At 44.8% G+C, this 13,959-nt stretch overlaps 1 protein-coding gene across 5 annotated transcripts in view; it reads left to right on the forward strand.

Moving 5' to 3' along the window:
• The window catches only part of cacna1g (calcium voltage-gated channel subunit alpha1 G), a 76,930-nt gene that overhangs the window by 53,651 nt on the left and 9,320 nt on the right, over nt 1-13,959 (forward strand). For 2 of the 5 annotated variants that reach the window (XM_088359964.1, XM_088359965.1), the window contains exons 20-31: nt 10-110; nt 909-1,032; nt 2,612-2,680; nt 2,917-3,101; nt 5,263-5,389; nt 5,918-6,043; nt 6,180-6,269; nt 6,362-6,575; nt 7,997-8,047; nt 13,037-13,188; nt 13,411-13,520; nt 13,821-13,954. In XM_088359964.1, coding sequence (XP_088216090.1) covers nt 10-110; nt 909-1,032; nt 2,612-2,680; nt 2,917-3,101; nt 5,263-5,389; nt 5,918-6,043; nt 6,180-6,269; nt 6,362-6,575; nt 7,997-8,047; nt 13,037-13,188; nt 13,411-13,520; nt 13,821-13,954 — 1,483 coding nt within the window. The remainder of the gene's footprint in view (nt 1-9; nt 111-908; nt 1,033-2,611; nt 2,681-2,916; nt 3,102-5,262; nt 5,390-5,917; nt 6,044-6,179; nt 6,270-6,361; nt 6,576-7,996; nt 8,048-13,036; nt 13,189-13,410; nt 13,521-13,820; nt 13,955-13,959) is intronic. The other 3 variants (XM_088359966.1, XM_088359968.1, XM_088359967.1) reach the window with 2 other exon arrangements.

Raw genomic sequence — 13,959 nt, forward strand, 5'->3', positions numbered from 1 at the left:
CCCCCGCAGGGTCGTCTGGCCAGATTGTTTCGCTGGCTGGAAAAGAAACAACCCGAGTGGTGTCGACAAAGAGACACCTGGTCGCTCTACCTTTTCTCTCCGGAGTCAAGGTAGACCTCGTGTAATCTCTCTTTGAGTTTGACTCTTTCCGAGTGTTTCGTAAAGGAAAACATCGACTTGTGAATGCAAGGAAAAGCTGCTAAGTCGGTCCTCCGGCAATTTCACATTGCGTCTGACTGGCATCGTACGCTTTTGATTTCAAAGCATGCTTTGGATTGGATTTTCTTTCTTGTGTGCTTGCTTCCAAAATCATTTTTTACTCCGTTCCAAATTCTTACTTCAGAAGCATCTTTTATCCGTCCGTTTCTGCCATGTCAGGGGTGAGTAAGCAGGAGCAAAGGGAGTTTCTCTTTTAAAGTGTGCCGTGTTATCTCAGTCACATGCGCAATCCATTGGCTCCTCTTTCTTGCCCTCTTTCTGGGTCTTTAATCTCTCGCTCTCGCTGCAGTGCCAGCTGGGGCCACTGAGGCTGAAGGTTGCAACGCAGTGGGCCCTGGTGAAAAGACAGCATTAGAACATTTCAGCCGTTGAAGCGATGAGAAATAACAAACAAAGCATCTTTTGTCATCAAATGGGGAGGCGAAACACCAAGAAGACAATTGGCTGGCACCGAGCATATTTCAGGGGCAGCAGCAGTGCCCGCACCAAGCACATTTCAGGGGGAGCAGTAGCCGTGGCCCCCTCTAGCTCTGCCTGTGAGATCATTCGTCAGCATTGCAGTCATTGTAATGTTCTTCTGACCTAATGGAATGAGAAGATTGAATAGCATTCATGCCTTCTGAACACTTTCAGCCGGTCATCAGCAATCTTTTGGTCACACGATTTGACCGCTTTTGTTCTCGTTACAGGTTTCGTTTTGCGTGCAAAAAGATCATCAACCACAAGATGTTTGACCATGTGGTGTTGGTTATCATCTTCCTCAACTGCATCACCATCGCCATGGAGCGGCCTCGCATCGACCCCACCAGTGCCGTGAGTCAAACGTGAAAAACCATCTCTCGAAACGTGCTTCGGGAATCGTCTGAACGAGGGCAGGCTTCATCCGGATTATCTCCACCCATTTGCCTTTTCTTCTTAGCTGCAGACTCGCCGTTGTGTCCATAAACCGAATGATTAGCTCGGCCATTATTATGGTTCTCCCTACTGAGCGAGATGTTCCGCAGATAGCTTTGATTGTGCTTGGGTCTCAGCAGACGCTCATTTTCTTTCTGAACCGCAGAGGAGACTTAAGCGATTCAATTATCTTTGTGCTGCCGTACGTGGCTAATGTCCAGGAAAGGGGATGGATGTTTGGCATCGTGGCTTTATGCAAACAAACGCAAATGGCCGGCCGACCGACGCATTTGCCAGTGTTACTTTCCGATGTAGTTTGTCAGATGCGGCCGTTACGGAAATGTGACGACACGGAGCGAACCCGATTGGACTCGTTGCTCACTCGCTCTGTAAAAATCTCCTTTGCTTGGGGGCAGTGGCGCGAGCTGGAATCTTTTGGAATCAATGACTGATAGTAGTTGTACTAATTGTTGTACTAAGTTCATCTTGTTTTTCCTTTGTAATCACTTCACTGGTTCCTTTTATACGTATCAAACCAATGATTGACTGACGCCGCCAATCGGGAACCCGGGTGAGGGTTGGTGTTCGGCTCGAATGGAGATGATTTATGTCACTGGGGTCAGCCAAACACCGTTGAAGTTGTTTCAGATATTTCCTACAAGAGTGGAGTCGTAACATTTTCAGCCCATTACATTCTGGAAGTGAGTTACGGAGGATCGTAACTCTGCACATAAGTCATATAGCTTGCAAAAGCAGGTCAAGCTAAAACGAGCACTTTATCATGAGAGTTGATCTCTCCGTAGTACGGGGGGAGTCAAACGCATTTCTTGCGTGTTTTAACATCGCCCTGGTTTCCATCTCCAAACCCAAAAAATGTACGTTTATTTCCATTCCAATTTCTTTGACAAAGAATGCACATCAATAAATAAATAAAGACATTCTTACAAGCTCGCAATATTAGGCTGCTGTCAAGCCAGGAACGTCGGAATCCTCTTAGCGAGAAAGCGTTCCCAGTGAGGTCATGCCTCGCATTCCCAACAGCGGGATTGTCGCCGTCTGCGTCAGCGCGTCCGTCTTCCGCTTAGCATCTGCCACGGCCGACCGGCGGAGGTCGTGGGAAAGGCGACCACCTCCACGCACTTGCGGACGTTCGGACTCATGTCAGCCATGGTCTTCCGAGATGGCGAGAGATGGCGAGAGAGGGCGGAATTCGCTGAAATGAGCATTTTTGTGACGGAATCCTTCCTATTTGTGCTTTTGCTTCGTGCTTTCAATTCCCATCCCGCTCCATCCAGCATCAGATGAGCATGCTCCCTCCAGGCAGCAGCCAGCCAATCTTGGGAGCACTCAATTGTAAACACAAGTACTTCCACAATTTGCTTGAAGAGTTGAGATAAGACTCAAATTTCCTTCCGCTCATGATTTGTAAGCGCGATGGATTTCTTGTGAAAGTGGTTTGTCATTGTAGTGTGTAACTCTTCTTTCTTTTTTCACACAGGAACGGATCTTCCTAACATTATCCAACTACATCTTCACTGCGATCTTTGTGACCGAGATGACCATCAAGGTAAATTTCCATGAAGGAGTCCTCAACTTGAAATAAAAATCATATGCATTATTCCTATCCAATTAGCATATGCTAGGCATTGATGAGCACCGTTAAACTACTATGCCTTCCTTCTTCTATATGTTTTCATCTGGGTGGAATAAAAATAGTTTGAGCTGCTGCTTTAAGTTTAAGACGGGGGAAAAAGTCAGGCCAACACTATCATGATTTCTCTTTGTACTTTTTCTGTGATCCAGATTGTGGCTTTGGGTTGGTGCTTTGGTGACAAGGCCTATCTGAGGAGCAGCTGGAACATTCTGGATGGGATGTTGGTGATGATATCTGTTATCGACATACTGGTTTCTCTTATTTCCAATTCTGGTACCAAGATCCTGGGCATGCTCCGAGTGCTGAGGCTACTGCGTACTCTAAGACCTCTACGGTGAGTAGTGACATTATACAATCGATTCAAAAAGAAATAGATAGATACGATTCTGACACTCCAAGTCATGGGACCTGCTTTATTTCATCCCAAGAAGGCAGTGAAACTTGACTGTATTTCTGTCATCTTGGCAAGGTCCTGGAGTCAGAGTAGCTTTTACGAGAGAACATTCTGCAACATTTAATTTGGTCAGGTTGGGTGAGGGGAGAAATGAAATGAAATGTGGGGAGCAAAACAAAGAGCAACCAGCTCTCAGTCTGTCATTTTGGGAGAAAAGACAGCGTGGCAGCATGTCAAATAAGATTAGGCAGACTGTGTGAGGGCGGGCGGGCGGGCCGAGACAAAGAGAGAGAGCCACAAACAGGAGAGGACACAAAATGGATGGAGAGGAAGAAGCTTAGCGGAGTCACACGATGTGACTCCATTGACGTGGCAGATGAGAGTCAATCCAGACATTTTTTTGCAAACTGCCACTGTCATGTAACATACCAAAGACAATGTGCAAAATTGCTTTTTAAGTCTGATTTTGGCTAATTAAAAGAAAATGGAAACAAATATCAAATCAATCCGTCAATAATTCCATGCTGGTTTGAATATCAGCTCGTCGTCTCTGCTGTTCCATTGTGCCTGACGTTGGCTTGCCGGGCGTTTGAATGAAGTATGAGATTTTTTTGTTTCTTTTCTGCCAACACAGTGTAGGGAAGCTGACGCTGGCAGCAAATGCCGATATGTGCATCAGCATCAATCAATGGTCATTGATTTATTGATGTGCTCAACTGCACGATTCATTCTTTCAGATGTCACTTGAAGCTGATTGTTCCGAGCATGTCGTATGTTGTTGTTGTTGGAGGTCAAAGAGTCGCTTTTTGAGATCACGGTTAACCCCTGTCGGTCGAGCTCATCGGTTACTTGATGATGATGATGATGATGATGATGTCATCAACCTGAAGCTTTCACTGCTTAATGTGTTTTGGACTGCAATGACTGAGCTGACAGAGGTGACTGCCTGGCTGCCTGCCAAGTCACGGCGTGATTAACATTTTTTTTTTTTTTTTTTCAACTCATAGGCATAATTATATTGTCTGCGAGAAATCCATTTGATGCATTTGGAAAAATACCATTTGGAAGCTGAAGACTGAAAGGAAGCCTGTTTTGACGCCGTTCCTTTCTCTCCTCCGTACGGTATCTGGCTGGTGTTATTCCAAGTGCCTTAATTACATCCAATGTTTACACTGTGGGAGGAAGCTTGCCGCTTCTCGCCCTACTTGTTGTTCGCATCTTTTTCAACGTCAGAGATGTGTTGCTGGAGCGGGAGAGTATGCAGGCGTTCTTCCTTGGGCTTTTTTCATGTTAGGGAATGGCATTTAACACATTGAAGTGAGCAGAGCTGTAAGGCCAAGGTCTGCATTTGCCAGCCTCGCTCGCAACGAACGAGCGACTATTTCGATGGACGACTGAAAATGGTCCAAGTGCATTGTCATCCCAAAAGACTTCAAAGATCAGCAGTGAGGTGCCAAGCGATGAAATCCAACCACGGGCTGGCTATTCTCCGATCAATGCAATGGATCGGTGGCCTCGGTCAGCCCTGACTCCTTATTATCCTGTCATCTTAACCCTGTGCAATTGACTTTGCCTTCACTCAAGTGTCTACTCGCACAAGAACAAAGACTGCAAGGAAAGAGCGGTGTAGATCAGCAAACCTTGCCTTTTTTGCAGTCTCTCATTACGTATTTGTGCCTTTGTTGTCGTTTCCTTGTCATTTATCGACTGTCATGTATCGATGCAATGTCTTGTCTGCTACATATGTGCGCCTTTTCAGCTGAACTACGTATGTAAGCCGCAATTGAAACACTGAATTCGAATGACCTAAATTGAATCAGTCTTATTTCATTTGAGTCTTTACATTGAAAAAGCATATCGGAATCGTCCGTGCCATTTGAATTCATGAGTTTGAAACGGATGTCCAATCGATTGAAAACTCCACGTAAGACTTTGTCCCTCTCGGGCTTTATTTAGTGCTCACGGGAAATTCAATTGGATTTATTTCCACGTTCGGTTCGGCGCACCCAAATTCGAATCAAGGCATGTGGGGACCACGCGAACCCTAACATTCATTTGGATGTCAAGTCCCCCCAAATAATGATGGCGTTTTGTGTTGTAGTGTCATCAGCAGAGCGCCTGGTCTCAAGCTGGTGGTTGAGACCCTGATGTCGTCACTGAAGCCTATTGGCAACATTGTGGTCATTTGCTGTGCCTTCTTCATCATCTTTGGCATCCTTGGTGTACAGGTAGGGAAGCGCTGCATTGGAAACAAACATGCATCAGACAAGAACAAAATGATGACAAAGGAAGCCTCTTCTGGAACATGCCGAGCTGCTAGGAAGAAATACTCTTTGGGCCGCTCGAAAAGAAAAACTTCACTCGTGTGATCAAAGTTGTAACGATGAGTCATTTTATGAAGATGAAGGAATATTAGTCGAGAAAACCAAAAAAAGCACCATTTTATGGGAACACATTTTAACAAGGGAGTATAAAAATGTCCATATAAAATCAAAGCGGTTTACCTCTTAAAATGAATGGAAAATCCAAGCCTCATCAATATGTATTTTTCTTTCTTCATACTATTAATGTTGTATTGCTTTCTGTCTTTCTTTCGTTCTTTCTTTTTTGAACTCATTCAATACGGCAGTTATGCACTTGACGCCCTTGCCGTTGTCCAGTTGCCTATCTCTCTAGCATGGGCGCCATGTTTCTATTGCCGAGAAAGGTTCGGAATAGATTTAGCGGGACTTTTAAAGGTTTGTTTCCCTCCACAGCTCTTCAAAGGGAAATTCTTTGTTTGCCAAGGAGAGGATGTAAGGAACATCACAAACCGGTCCGACTGTTTACAAGCCAGCTACAGATGGGTCAGACACAAATATAACTTTGACAACCTGGGACAGGTCAGAATGTCCAGATCCTTGTGTTGTTGTTGTTGTTGTTGTTCTTGTTGTTGTTGTTGTTGTTGTTGTCGGGATTTCTTCTTTTAGGAAAAAAGTCTTCTTGACACATCCATTCTTGACACGTTCTCATTACCAGGCCTTGATGTCTCTATTTGTCCTGGCGTCAAAAGACGGATGGGTGGATATTATGTACGATGGACTGGATGCTGTCGGAGTGGACCAACAGGTACTGATGGCTCACTAAAACATTTGGACATGATATAGATGAAACCGCCGCTATGATGTGTGTGTGTGTGTGTGTGTGCGTGTGTCTTTCAGCCAGTGATGAACTACAATCCATGGATGCTGCTCTACTTCATCTCCTTCCTTCTGATCGTGGCCTTCTTTGTGCTCAACATGTTTGTGGGCGTGGTGGTGGAGAACTTCCACAAGTGTCGTCGCCACCAGGAAGCTGAGGAGGCCAAGCGCAGGGAGGAGAAGAGACTGAAACGCATGGAGAAAAAGAGACGGAGTAAGGAGAAGGAGCTGGCTGGTCGGTAGTCTTTCCACATCTTTCTGAGTCCTGCTTGGTTTGAGCCTGAGCCTTTTTTTTTTTTGCTGTTTGCCTTTTGGTTTGGCCAAGTCTGGACCAACGCAATTGGTGATTTAGCAAAGTAGTGCTTTTTCTTTTTTAGTAGACTTCTCTTTTCTTCAACTCCAACTGATGAAGTTGGACTTCAAGGAAAGCTGCCCGTTTGCAGAGTGAGGCCAATCCCTCCCCCCCATTCTGCCTTAGCTTGCCTGTCTACTGGAGACATCATGCTTGGGTTGGCCCCCTTTGGAGCATGCCCGTTGAGTTCTTACAGACTGGGCTTGCATGGTGGTTTACAGAGCTCGAGGGAGGGGGAGTTGTTGGTCATGAATCCCCCCCCCCCCCCTTCTTGCATGTTGTTTTAGTACAGCCGCCGGGGCAGGGACGGACCAATGCTTGAAAGATGAGGTGTTAGATCACCGGAGCTAAATGAGCGCTCTCCCCTTCGGCTGTATAGGACTTGATGACAAAGTGCTTGAGTGGTTGAGTGTATTTCCACTGCCTCTTAAACCTAAAACGCTGGCTAGCATTGAAAAGCGCCTTTGTAAAAATTAGGCGCTCGCTCGTTGGGCATATCAACAAGGAGCAGTGGACTCTGGTGTCCGAAATGTTCCCCTACTACAGGGGTCTCAAAGTGCAGTCCTCGGGGGCCGCATTCCTACATGTTTTCCAAGTTTCCCTGGTTCAACACACCCGATTGAAATGATCAGTTCATCCTGATGATTGAATCAGGTGTGGTGAACGAGGGAGGGACACTTGGAAAACACGTCGGAATGCGGCCCCCGAGGACCGGACTTTGAGACCCCTGCCCTACTATGTCTATTTCTGCAACTTTGGATCGATCTCCCTTGAGAAATACAGATGACTTGAAATGTCTGATCCCCGAGCCGTGCACACTTAGTCACTAGAGGCGGCCCGGCCCGTTGGTTCTCTTCCAAACAACACAAAACCTTCCTTGTTGGGCTTGTGGCAAGCTTTGTTTGAGGATTCATTCGCCAGGAAGGATTTGTTTTGATCGGCGCGTACTATTAGGATCAAATGGTGTTCGCTTTGAGCAAAGGATCCGCGAGAAAATATCAAGTAGTTTGCTGTCGTTTCCACATTAGAGTGGTGGCCACAGGTTGATTGTTTTTCTTTCTACGCATAGAGAAAGAAAAGAAAAGAAAAGAAAAGAAAAGAAATAGGTAGCTAGTGGCAAAAAAGTGGACTCAGAATCACTGGAAAGACCAAATCTAGGAAAATCAACCAGCTTACGTAGCAATCTTTCACTGCTTCCTTCTGGTCTTACTCCATCCCTCTTTCCCTCTTTCTTTCTCTTTGCCTTTCTCCCATCTGTCCTTGCTTTCTCCCACTTCCTTACTAACATGGTCTCATTCCTCTAGATGTAATGGTTCCAGGGGTGAGTTGGGCCCTCTCTGAAGGCACGTTAAAAGGTACCCCGTTCCCAGCATGCTCTGTTTTGTCCCTTAACACTGCCACTGACCATGAGCACCCACCATGGTGGCAAGGGTTGCGCAATCATGAGAGGTAGGGTCCCATCACGTCGTCCCGCCCTCCTGCCTCTCTCCCATCAGCTCTTTGTCCACTGGACATGTTCTTTTTTTTTCTTCTTCTTCTTCTTCTTCTTCTTTGTTTGTGACTTTGGCTTTCACTGTCCACCGCACCACACTGTTCAGGTCGCAATAATGGGTCCGTCGGAAACGGTCGGTAAAAAATGGATCGGAACCGCGCCGTCTGTGGTTAGCAACGTTTTTCTTATAGCCTAGCAATAAAAAGATGCACTGTTATGCGCTTCAGGGAACAGTAAAAAAGTGCAATCGTTTTCAATGGGTCCATTTATGGATGTCAGTCAAATATTGCTGTAATGCTTTCAACAAAAAAGTTATTTTCATCTAAAATGACTCAAACATGAACTCAATGGGTAATTGTGCTTCATGATATATCATGAATCATGATATAAAAAAAAAAATCAGGATAATGAAAACAAAACGCTGTTTCTCAATGATTTGGCGTAAATTGATCTAATTCTTGTTTTTGCTACCTACCTTCAAAAATATTTGATACATTGTATTGTAAACCAATGACTGAAACAGGGTTTTTAAGACAACACCAAAAGTATATTTTGGAGGAATACATAAGTCATTTTTTGTGACGTTAATTTTTGTTGCCAGCAACACATTATCCAGTTTATTGTGAAGAAGAGGAAGAGTTTAGAGTGTGCAAATGAAATATACACATTTGCATTTATTGGACTGGATAGAAGCATCCCATACTTGATCAATTCTTTGTCCTGTCCTCCCTCCTCCCGCTTTCCATATCTATCTGTCTGTCTATCTATCTATCTATCTATCTGTCTATCTATCTGTCTATCTATCTGTCTGTCTATCTGTCTATCTGTCTATCTATCTGTCTATCTGTCTATCTGTCTATCTGTCTATCTATCTATCTATCTATCTATCTATCTATCTATCTATCTATCTATCTATCTATCTATCTATCTATCTATCTATCTATCTATCTATCTATCTATCTATCTTTGCCACACGCACGCATGCACGCACACACGCACACACGTACGCATACAATGCCACAGTCTAATGCACACACGAATCTAGGTCAACACTAACAGAGATAAATCTGAGCGGAAATTACACATTGACTTTTTCTGCTTTCTATTTCTCCATGGGAGATACGTCATTAGATGTAATTAATTGCATTGGTCCATTAGGGAGGGGCAGACTTGGGGAAAAGTCTCTCTCTCTCGCTCTCTCTCTCTCGCTCTCTCTCACTCTCTCTCTCTCGCTCGCTCTCTCTCTCTCTCTTGCTCTCTACCCCCCCGCCCCCCCCACCCCCCGCCAAAAGCGTAAACTCGACTTAGAATATGGAAGAATTTGGACTCGGAGGATATCGTCTCAAATTGCAGGTGTGTGTATTATTGATGCCGCGAGGTGTAAAGTGAACATCTTCACCATTTGACCAAGATGAATTTATTGCCAGAAGGCTCAAAAGCGTCATACTGTACTTTGAATACAGTCAGTCTCGCATTTCAGTATTCCAAGGAGATGTAGAAAGGTCAAAGTCACTCCTATGATGTATTGATGTCATCTCCATGAGTGAAATGAGTGAATGAATTGTCCTCTGGATACATTCAATGCATTTACTACTCCATTGACATTTGTAGTCATTGAAAGAGTGATAGCTAGCATGATGTTGCTCCCTGGGAAGCAAAATGTGAATGGAATGACCATGCAATCGTATTCATTTAGTCAAAGAAAAAAACAGGAATCGTTATAAATGTTTCACAACGGGAACGTTCTCAATGAATGTTTTATCCCCAGAAATGTCAACAAGAGAGTGCAGGGGTGGTAGAAAGCCTGAAGCTTCAGCTTCAGCTTCAGCAGCAGCAGCAAATGGGGCGAGGAAAGAGAACAAAGTGTGCTTTTGAAACGACAACTGATCACACCAATATGTGTGTTCCTGTCAGGTTGAGTTTATCTTGAAGATATAAAAATAGAATCTTGCGTTCTACTTCCTCCAAATGAGTATACCTAGCGACTATATACGTATTTGAGAGGTTTCTTCATGACATCAAATGAATATTCAGTATGTCAGCACTGTGTAACCAGAATTGAAATGTTAAATCTATTTTTAACAGCCAGGCCATTTCTGCATGAGCATGTGTGCATGTGCAAACACCTCCCAAAAATTGCATTTCATTTTGCCACTAGTTAAAGTTAAAGCAGGTCTTTTCGGAAATCTTACCGTACATTTGACGTTCCACCGTGCCTCAGCTATACATACATACGACAGACATTATGGTACAAATTGTGCCTTGGCATAGAGTTAGCAAGTTGATTGAATTGAATGAATTTCAAGGAAAACATTTTGAAAATAGAGATGGTCAATCCCCTTTTTTTTTTTCTTCAGACCGTGCAGCAGCTTTTGAGTCGTCAGCAATACTGATACCAAGCGCCGTTGCCGATTTGGATACGTACAATTTCCGCCACCAAAAAAAGGGGGGGGGGGAAACATCTATTTCTATCCCACTACAGCAATCCATAACAACGTTCTATTTTTCAATTTTTAGTTCCTGATTATAAAACGAGCGACCGCAATAGGGCAGCCCGTATTGGTATCGACCGCAGTCGTGAGTACCGATCCCGTGTCATGAGACTTCTAGGTATGGGCGCCGGCCGATATTGATACCCAATCGCGAATTTTAAACGTGGATTGTGATGGATTTAAAATTGTACTTACTGCACTCGCATTTGTCGTCGTGCCCATATTTCAATATGATCATCAGTATGAAATTTCCGATTAGCCTTACGTATCTGCGAGGCGCTTTAAATGCTATTGCTAATTTGTCATTGTGGGTAATTGGCTACTAGTCGAAGTGAACTATTCAACCATGTAAAACCATGTAAAAGGTTAATGGTGTTGCTTCCCATTCTTCTGTGCCTTGTCATCCATCTGTGCCGTCCTCGCGCCCTCCACTCATGCTGCCCAATCAGTCGCTTTCCTTTGCCATCCGACCCCACGTTTCAGTTGGTTCATTGCTCAAGTATGACTCAGAAAGAGGTGTCAGTCTGCCATGCAAACCAGCACAATGTACGTGCGTGCGTGCGAGCGAGCGTGCGTGCGTGCGTGCGTGCGTGCGTGCCTACCATGTGTACGACGTGCACAACGTGTTCATGGGAGAATCGCTGTGTCAACCGTGTGACTGGGCACAATACAAATGTGTCACTCCAGTGTGTCTGAAAGTGCATTTGAGATTGATTGATTGATTGATTGATTGATTGATTGATTGATTGATTGATTGATTGATTGATTGATTGATTGATTGATTGATTGATTGATTGATTGATTGATATCACATTGATTCTATGTCTTATTTCTTTGATGCTTTCCTTCTGGACTCTACAATTTGCTCTGCTGCTCCTCTCCACTTTGAGTCATGACTGGTGACTGTATTTTCTTATTCTCTCCCTTTCTAGGCCTTCCTTTCTTCCTCTTTGCTATTTATCGAGCAAGGAAGGCAGCAGAGCATTTTGGAATTCCATCTTGGGGTTTTTTTTTTGCCCGTTGTTATTGTCTGTCGACAATTGTTTTTAGACTCTGTGTTTGCCGGATTTCCAAAACAGGCTGCCATTTGACTCTGAAGGCAGACACAGAGCGTAAAGGTGGGAAGAGGTAGAAAAGCAGCCGCTGGAATGATCAAAGATGACGCTTTTAATCTTAAAAGAGCGCTGCTTTACATGCCCCCCCCACCCCACCCCCCCCACCCTTCATTTCACAGCCGTCCATATCATCACCAATCATTTTAGGTCTTGTACATCGGCCATTACAATTACTGTTTGGAAGTCTCACCATCTCGAGATACATTTAAAGGAGCTCCAGCAATTCCATAGCAGTATTGAGAAGATTTCACTTTTCACATTTAGATCACCACATTATGGGCCCATGCACGACGTTCCACGATCACATGACCGACCTAACAAGAGTTACCGTCTGTATTATTATTATTATTATTATATTTTGAGAGGGGCCAAATCCAAAAGCAACTCCCAGACTGAGTTCACCTCAAGCATTCACTCGTGGCACCCGTCAAGTTTCGGACCATCTCATTGAAATGAAGAGAATATTCCGTTTTGGCCTTGTTTTTGGACCAGAATGATATCAGGTGTCTGTGGATGAGCGAAGGCAGATTGTCAGCAAGGGGCTCGTATAAAAAAAGAGTAATAATAATAGTTCAAAAACGATCAGAAACTTGATATACGTAAGCATATCCATTCAAAGTCAACTATAGCAAAAGTGGTACTATTACTTGACTAATTCTTTCCCTCAATCTGTCCCGGTGGAACTACAGGTTTCATGATTGTGTGCATACTTGTTGCAGGTGCAGGCAAGACTTGAGGAACACAAGAATCTGGCTATTTCTTTCATGTTAGGTGCCAAAGATGAGAGGACTCGATCAGAGGGACGTCGTGTGAGATTGGGAAACCTGTTCATAAATGGCACATTGCTCCTTTCTGGAAGATCAATCCGATCGATATTGCGCAATATAATAGGACCCACATCAAATGGTTTGGCTATATTTGAAAGAATTTGCCTTAAATCAATCATTGACGGCTATAGACGTCAAATTTGGCGGTAAATGCGCAACATCTCTTGGCTCTGTCCATGGACTGATCCTCCTCCGCAGCCGCCACTCATCTGCAAATCTGTCATCCCAAATAAATATTGACATGAGCGAGCGACCGCTAACAAGCCTCTTTTTCAGATTGGACATGCCGCCGCTTGCTTCCATAACAGCGCATTTGTAATGTACAGTGTCTTAGCTCTTGTCTCATTCACTCACTTTATGAATGCCACCCTCCCCTCCCTCCCCCCCCCCCCCCCCCTGCCCTCCCCCCTTTCAACAGAAGCTCAGAGTAAGCCCTACTACTCCGATTACTCCCCCACCCGTTTGGTTATCCATAAGATGTGCACCAGCCACTACCTGGACCTCTTCATCACCATTGTCATAGGGCTCAACGTCATCACAATGTCCATGGAGCACTACCAACAACCCAAGGTCAGGTGTGCTGTGCTGACCTGTGGGGGGGGGGAGGGAGGGAGGGAGGGAGGGAGGGAGGGAGGGAGGGAGGGAGGGAGGGAGGGAGGGAGGGAGGGAGGGAGGGACTAGGAGGGAAGGAGGGAGGGAGGAAAGCCAATCATATTCACAACAAGCGACACAGCTCTTGCGTGTGTGTTTGGAGTTGGACTTTGAATAACGATGTCCTCTTCTTTTGCTCAGGAACTGGACGAAGCGCTGAAGATCTGTAACTACATCTTCACCGTCATCTTTGTTCTGGAGTCGGTCTTCAAATTAGTCGCCTTTGGCTTTCGACGCTTCTTCAAGGACAAGTTAGTAGTTGATGAATTGGGATACGTAGGTCAGACGCAAGTCTCGCAGATTTGCTTCAAGCTTTCGTCTTTTGACAACATGGAAGATGCTGCCTGAAATAATTTCATAACTTTGGCTTAGCACACTGTAGCACCGATTCATCACATGTCATGAACATGAAGGCCGCAGTCTTTTCATGGATGAAGTTCCTCTCGGGTCAACGCTTGTCAACACGGGCGCTTCCGTGAAGATGCCAATGTGATTGAATGTATCCTCTGCGTCAATGGCGGCAAGTCATGCAAGTTTTTGCATGTGCGTAGATGGAACCAGCTGGATCTGGCCATCGTCTTGCTCTCCATCATGGGTATCACTCTGGAGGAGATCGAGGTCAACGCTTCGCTGCCCATTAACCCCACCATCATCCGCATCATGAGAGTGCTGAGGATTGCACGAGGTATG

This window comes from Syngnathus floridae, chromosome 18 (assembly GCF_059516105.1).
Source record: "Syngnathus floridae isolate MCC-2025c chromosome 18, RoL_Sflo_1.0, whole genome shotgun sequence".
Classification (NCBI taxonomy): Eukaryota; Metazoa; Chordata; class Actinopteri; order Syngnathiformes; family Syngnathidae; genus Syngnathus; species Syngnathus floridae.